Genomic DNA, 7,500 nt, shown 5'->3' on the forward strand with positions numbered 1-7,500 from the left:
CAGAATAAAGAGAACCACCAGTTAAGAACCAGTGGCCCCAGTGGTCTCACGTACATGTTCTCTCCTTGGCGCTGACTCCCGGACCCTCCAGGTTGGGGGTCTGGACGAAGACGGTGGCGTTGTAGAGGGCGTCCGAGGAGAGTCCGTCGAAGCAGTGCTGAGGAAGCCCGGCGGCGACGGTGATCTCGTGAGCTCCTTTACTGGAGGCTGCAGAGGAAGGAAACATGGACGTTCACGCACTGCGACAAAGATGTTCTATTTGGGAAGACGCTCCACTACGCTCTCCCTTTGTCAGGCTGGACACGAGCGCCCAGTTTGTGACTTTTAATCATCAGGCCAGTCAAGCTGATTACACTGATCTAACTGCTGAAATGTTTCTTTCCATCCTTGTAAAAACCAAACAAGCGTTTTTATATTGTTTTTTTTTTTTAAGCTCTGAAAAATCACAAGAGACTCACTCGGGTGGAGAAAACTAAAACATTCCCCCGTTAAATGGGCCTCAAGAGGTCTGACAGCGTCAATGATTGTTACTAATGACTCAGCGTTTACTCGCCGTTCGTTTGTGTCTGTAAAAACAAAGATCCCAGCGGAGCCAGAAAAAGTTTCATTATTCCAAAATTTCTGGACGGAAAAATCCAGAAGAATTAAAAAATAAATAAATCTGTTAAGTTCTGATTTGCTAATGAATACTTTTCTTCTTCTCGGGGAGACTTGACTTTATTCATCGTTTCGGCCACGTGTTCGTTCTTCCCACCAGCGTTTCCATAAATTATGGAGGAAATATCAGCGAAGAAGAAGACAGGTTTTTTTTTTCCACTCAATCATCTCACCGCCGTCTCCGGCCGCCGTGTGCATTTCCATTGAAGAGCAAACGTTTGACTTATGAGCGCTGTCTGCTGCCATGCATGCTCATGATTTCTGATCCTCTGCTTGTGGTTAACCCGCCATCTGTCTCACGCTACAAAGATCCACATTTGTTCTGGCACCCCGAACGTCTAATGACTACCATCTCCATATTGAAATGTGGATGCTCCTCATCCTCGTCTTCACTCGTGTCCATGTGTGAAGAAGAAGCAGGCGCTGGAGAGGATGTGATCTCTGCAGACAGACGTGTCAAACATCTGCCCTGAGTGACCCCCCCTGTGATCAAGACCTGAGTCTAAACCAGGACCACAGACCCGTACTGGTCCGGACAGCTGAGCGAAGGTAAACAAAAAGGATCGTTGGACCTTTTTTTAAAGCTGTTCATCGAAGAACATCCGACTCGGCTTGTTTTAAAGAAATGTTGGTGGTCTATGTTGAGACTTACGGTCCACAGGGTTGAGTTTGATGCGGTAGGATGTGGCCGCCCTGTGAGGGTTCCATTTGATGCAGAACTTGTCGTGGCCGACGTCGTACGTCTCGATGTTGGTCACGTTCAGGTAGACTGCAGAAAACAGAAGAAGAACAGAGAAGATGCTTTTATCTCTCCCACGTTGATTTACTCTTTTACTCATGAGCCTGACATGCTGCAAGACCCCCAAGACCCCCCCCCCCCCCTTTTGATTCCAGGTCCAGGTTTCAGGCCCGATGTTTTAGTAAGGAGGGCGTGTACATACGTGTAGTTCCCTGTCCGGGGAGCGGCGCACTCATGCCGCCGGTGTACTGAGCGACCACTTTAACGTCGTAGGTGGTTCCAGGCAGCAGGTTGTGCAGAGTGTAGGAGGTCACGTCGCCCACAAAGAAGTCCACGGGCGTCTGCTGAGAGCCTGAGGAGGACACCAACATCAAGCTGACTGTGTCTGCTCATGTTCATAAACCTGTGTGGCTGCGACCTGGTCTCACCTGCAGGAGAGTAGATGAGTCTGTAACCCTGGACCGGAGCCTGCACGCCGTCCCACGCCACTCTGAAGCGGGTGTACCACTCGTCTGAGATACGGAGGTTTCTGGGACTCAGCAGGCCGACTGTAACCGAGGAGACGGGAGTCAACAACAACAAACAAACAACAATCTGTCCCTGCAGGCGGCCGCATTCATCAACTTCCTCATTAAAAGGCTGATTTCCACATCCAACAGAGAAGTCAGTAATCCAGCGTCCGGCTGTGAGGGTTCAGATTCTATCTTTGATATTTATACCGAACTGACTCATGAGTTTGGACTCGGACTGACCCGACTCAGACGTCTCCTGCTGACCTGGGAAGAGCTCTTTCAGCTCCTCAGAGGTTTGACCTGGTGAAGCTAACACGTGTTGGCGGCGTCGGCCTGTCCGTGTCTTCTGTTTTTTATTTTCACACGCTGACTCCTCTCTCTCTCTCTCTCTCTCTCTCTCTCTCTCTCTCTCTCTGTCTCTCTGTCTCTCTCTCTCTCTCTCTCTCTCTCTCTGTGGGTGTTTCGTCGTTACATCAGCGTGAAGCGAGTCGAAACAAAGAGGTCGCAGGTTCAATCGCAGCCGACTGGAGGTTCTCACGCACCGCAGACTGAAGTTCAGCTGATACAGTGTCCAGCTGGGTGAACCTCTGTGAACGCTGCAGACAGACTCGGCATGTCGTGGACGATCCAGAGAAACAAAAATATTGAAGCTAACGGCGTGTACCCAGGAGCTGCTAGCTGCTAGCACCCTGCACAGATTCACAGCTTCCTCTCTTTCTGTCATCCCGGGTTTTTAAATCTACGGCTGCGTCACCTGTTCGTCCGTTTCCGTTGAGCGACCCTCCGGAGCCCTCGGCGTACACGGCCTCCACGGTGATGTTGTACGGCGTGTCGGGGAGCAGATTCTGCAGCTGGGCGTTGTTTCTGTTTCCTGGAACCGTGGCCTGGAGACCCAAACGACACACAGTTACTCAAAGAGCGTTTTCACGTCCTGACAGAAAACTTTCTTTTCCAGATTTAAAGGACTGATTGTGAAGCTGTTTGTTTTCCAACTGGCTTTTGATTTTGGGGCCGACAGATTAAAAGACTAAAGGGATTTTGTTGGTGTGATCAGATGTTGAAATGCTACATTTCCGCTGTTTCAGGATCGGAGCCTGAAAAATGAGTTCTCCATTCCTTTAGCTGCGTAATCTTCAATAAGCACGAGGGAGCCGTTTAGCCGCAGACACGAAGCTCAGGCGACGTATGCACAAACACAAATTACAGATGCTACATTATGAGCATTTCCGCCGTTTTATAAATGGTTATGTTCTCTCTGCAGACGTCCTTTGATCTGCACACTCTGCTGACTCATGCAGAGCAGGCGCTAAGCTAGGCGAGGGGGACGGAGGGGGGAGGGGGGGAGCACAGCTGCGCCGCCGCTCCAGATCATTATTCAGGACTATTAATAACGTTACGTCCCAGATAATGGTGTTTGTGTTACAGGTCCTGTAATCAGTCTCTATAAATCCATGATTTATAACTGGAATGAGTCGAGGGAATCCTGAGCCGTGACTTCACTGCATACTTAGTTTGTAAGATCACGCAGAGTGAGGAGTTTATCTCAGTGGAGGTTTTTAAAGAAAGCAGGAGGTTCCCTGTTTTAACTGCAGAGAAGAACAAATAATAAACGTTCAGCTCGTCTGAGGTGGAACAGACGCTTCACAGCAGTCTTCTTACAAACTCAGTGATGGGGTCTCCGGTCAGCGGGGCGTAGGAGATCTTGTACTGCCTCACGGGACCCTCTGCGTGGTCCCAGCCGATGGTCAGGGTGCTGGTGGTGGCGTCAAACACACGCATGTTCCTCGGACCGCCGCGGGGCACTGCACAGAAAAAATCAACGGTTTAACTCACACGACTCACTACTACTACTTTCAGGATATTTGTCCTGAGGCAAAAGAAACACGATGATATCTTCAGGTCATTTTCACGACGCCGCGGGTCATCACATCGAAGTTCTCTGATTGTGGTCAAAGATGGCGTGCAGCGTGTAGACAAACCGAGGACGGCTAAGAGGTGAAATGTCGGCTGACAATGTGTGCAAATCTTACCATGCTAGTGTCTGCATGTGGAGGGTGTGTTTGTGTATTTGACTGTTAGCGACGACGGGCCGCGGCTAAACAGCTGCACTGGAGGGAATGATTTATTACATGCTAGCTGAGGCAGGTTTGTGAGGTTGTAAATTCATGAAGCTAACCTGAAGCTGGACGCAACTCGGGTTAGACGACTTTCTGCAGCCGCTAAAGATGCAAAACATGAGACGAATTATGACGCCGCTAACGATACAGGCTAACGATACAGGCTAACGATACAGGCTAACGCTACGTCTCAATCTAGATCTGGATTGAATGTCTTTAAAGGAAACTCAAGGAGAGTTAATTCTGCTCTTTTATGATCAGCCTATTTCTATTTTTATTTTTATTTGATTTATTTTCTTTTCATTAGGCGATGCAGAAGAATAAAAGACGTCAGCCTCTTTCTACAAACAGTCAGCTAACGTCCTCGTTAGCTTCGTACTGCCAACGTTTGTTGACAGAACTGATGAAGCTCCATGAAGCTTCTTCTTCTTCTTCTTCTTCTTCGGCACTGATTGTTTACAGTTTGATAAATATTAAATCACAGTTCACTGACTCGTGTTCAGGTAACATCATTTGTTGACAGAAAGTGTGTTGAGATGAACACATGTTGCACTGCAGCCAGGATGCTGTAATGCATGCATGCATCCTTCTCCTTCGCCTGGACGTAAACAACAGTCAGCTGTCGCACTTACGTGTCTTGCCGTTGCCTTTGATCGGCGTTCCGTCTCCGTCGGCGTACAGAGCCGTCACGGAGACGGAGTAGGGGGTGTCGGGGAGCACGTTGTCCAGGAAGGCGTTGGTAATAGTTCCAGGAACCATGACCTGCAAATACATCATGATCATCATTACATCATCCACCTTAAAGTCTTCTACCCTCGTATGACATACAGATCTGGCAGAGGTAATGTACATAATGACTTCACCGCTCATCCCACATCCAGTTATCTCCTTCAGCTTTCTGCTGCCAAAGTTCTCATGAAACACTAACAAAAGTCCCGGGAGGTTAGATGCCAAACAAATCCTTCAATCAGTGAGCGCACTGATGTGTAAACAGTTTCTGAGAGAGGAGGGCGAGGGTCCGTCAGCGAGTCCGAGCAGGTTCACACACGGAGCCCGTTTTGTAGATCCGGTGACATCATGAGAGAAACCTTTCGCTGTTTGAACTCCAGCACAGATCTCATCTACAGATTTTGTTTTAGTTCAAGCAAATATCTCGGAGCGGTTTTGGATTTGAGTTCTGGCACCCCGGAATCCTGAAACAGGTTGTTCAGTGACGATCACGATGAGATCCAACAACTGGAAGCACATCTGTGCGCCTGCTGGCCCGGAGTCAAATCCCTCCAGTCGACTGGAGAAGGAAGCTGATGGATTCGATAATTGTGCTTTTAAAACGCAATTAATGGCACCAATGGAGATGTCGTCATGCGAGCATTCCCAGGAGGCGAGCTGCTCTCTCAGTTTGTGTTACGACTGAAGAGTGGTTTGAAATCTTTGAATATATAATTACATTTAAAAGGACCAATCAGAGAGCTGCTCTCCTCCTCTGTGATCATGAAGGAAACATGCAGCAGCCAGTATGTCCTCCTTCTAACTTTAGATTCTGCTCCTGAATGCTCTGGATCTGATTGGACCAGAGAAGGTAGGCGGGGCTTTGAAGGCCGTTTTGGACGCCCCTGTGTTTGCCAGATATGAGAGCAGTTATCAGGTGAACAGGTGTTGCAGCGATGGAAGCGGGCAGTGGAACTGCTTCAGATAGAAGTGATTGTTACAATGAGAGAGAGCGAGAGAGCGCCCCCAGTGGAAGCCATGACACTTGGCATATTTAAATTTTTGGGAAAAATGTACATTCAAGTATTCAAAATAAAAACAAGGGATTATCCAGGAATGCAAAAAAGAGTCTGGAGAGTTACTCACCGTCCCGCTGGATCTGGCTCCAGTCAGGGAGGAGTAAGACACCCGGTACTGCTGAACCTGGCCTGAGGCGGGCTCCCAGCGGACGTTCAGGCTGTTGGGGGTGGGGTTGTACACCTGGATGTTCTTGGGTGGCGTGCGTGGGACTGCAGGGGTCACAGAGGTCAAGAGAAAGTGAGTGAGGGGAGGGTGCAGACTTTCTTCACTGAGCAACAAAAAGCTGACGTCTGAAGTGCCTCCGATTTCAGGAGCAGGAAAGAAAAGGAAAGCTAATGCTAATCAATAATAATAATCAATAAAGCCCCGTTTCCACCGAGCGGTTCGGATCGGTTCGTCTCAGTACGGCACAGTGTTTGCATACACTAATCCCAACAGTGACAGAGGAGATGAACTGCTGGATGTCTCCCATTGTTGAATTTATTAGTTAGCAGTTAGCGATTAGCTGTTAGCGGTTAGCTGCTATCATGTGATGCTATTAAGTAGCAGCTATCAGCATCCGGCTTACACGGGTGGCTGTGGAAGCACAAACGGGATCAGGCTTAATCAAACCAACCTGGACTGATCCGTAGAGGACTGCTGTGTGGAAACAGGATATCACTGTTTTCTTTAAAGGGAAAACCACTGTACCAACGCACAGCCCTAATTAATAAAATGTCTGGTCACCTCAGACGACCTTGGGATGATCCATCAGTACTTCTGTGAACGTCTGCTTTGTTGTGGAGGATCTTTAAATCAAAACGAGCTGCCTTTTTTTGTTGGCGCAGCCACAAAGTTTCTGTCTTTCAACAACATTCAACGGACAAATCATTTTCTCTGGAGAGAGCGGGACGACGCAGCAGACTCTGACGCTGAGCGCAGCCCACGTCTCCTGCAGGAGAGACGCTTTATGGCGTCTGTGTGCAGAGAGAAAGTAGCACAGTTTGGGGTTTATGCAAAAGCCCTTAACTTCCCTTTTAAAGCAAACCAGATGTGAATATCCCCCTGGTATTTGGAGCTTTACCCAATAAAACAAATGGAGATGCAGTAGGTAGACGTAAACCGAGCCTCCTCTCCAAATTAAGAAAAACGCTCCGGAGCTGAATCCTCCTCCCTGATGTCGTATAACCTTATTAAAGTGTAATCATTTAAATCCTTCAGAGTGGCGAGGACACTCTCTCAGGATGTTGAACTTCTGATCATCCAAGGACAAAATTACCTTCTGTCCTTCGGGGAGATTGCGTCACCACCATCTCATTTTTGTCTTATTAATGGCTTTATAGCAGCGAGATCGTTGGACTCAAAGTGTGTGTGTGTGTGTGTGTTTTTGTTTTTTTTCCATCCAGACAAAATGTGACAAATTCCTCCTGTGATGGAAAACAGTCAAAGTGGATCGAGTTTCTGGTAATAAAAGGACGTCAAACGTTCACTGCTGATTCATGAGACACTCAACACGTTTTACCAGAGTCATATAGTCAAAACTGACCGTCACACACATCGTCACGGCAACCGGACTCTTGTTAATGCTGAACGTGACGATGAAGCGTTTATTCATGAAGTGCAATCAACCAACCAACGAGTCCTCCAACCCAGATAAACCAGGATGTTGGATTTACTGTCTTGTTCTGTGCTTTGCTTGCTGGAGCGC

At 48.1% G+C, this 7,500-nt stretch overlaps 1 protein-coding gene across 1 annotated transcript in view; it reads right to left on the reverse strand.

Moving 5' to 3' along the window:
- Positions 1 to 7,500, reverse strand: part of LOC306835603 (collagen alpha-1(XII) chain-like) — an 86,335-nt gene that overhangs the window by 20,343 nt on the left and 58,492 nt on the right. The window contains 8 exon segments of the mRNA XM_079362246.1: positions 55 to 207; positions 1,310 to 1,426; positions 1,599 to 1,748; positions 1,825 to 1,944; positions 2,663 to 2,792; positions 3,568 to 3,710; positions 4,658 to 4,787; positions 5,880 to 6,022. Coding sequence (XP_079218372.1) covers positions 55 to 207; positions 1,310 to 1,426; positions 1,599 to 1,748; positions 1,825 to 1,944; positions 2,663 to 2,792; positions 3,568 to 3,710; positions 4,658 to 4,787; positions 5,880 to 6,022 — 1,086 coding nt within the window.

This window comes from Symphodus melops (assembly GCF_947650265.1).
Source record: "Symphodus melops genome assembly, chromosome: 1".
Lineage (NCBI taxonomy): Eukaryota > Metazoa > Chordata > Actinopteri > Labriformes > Labridae > Symphodus > Symphodus melops.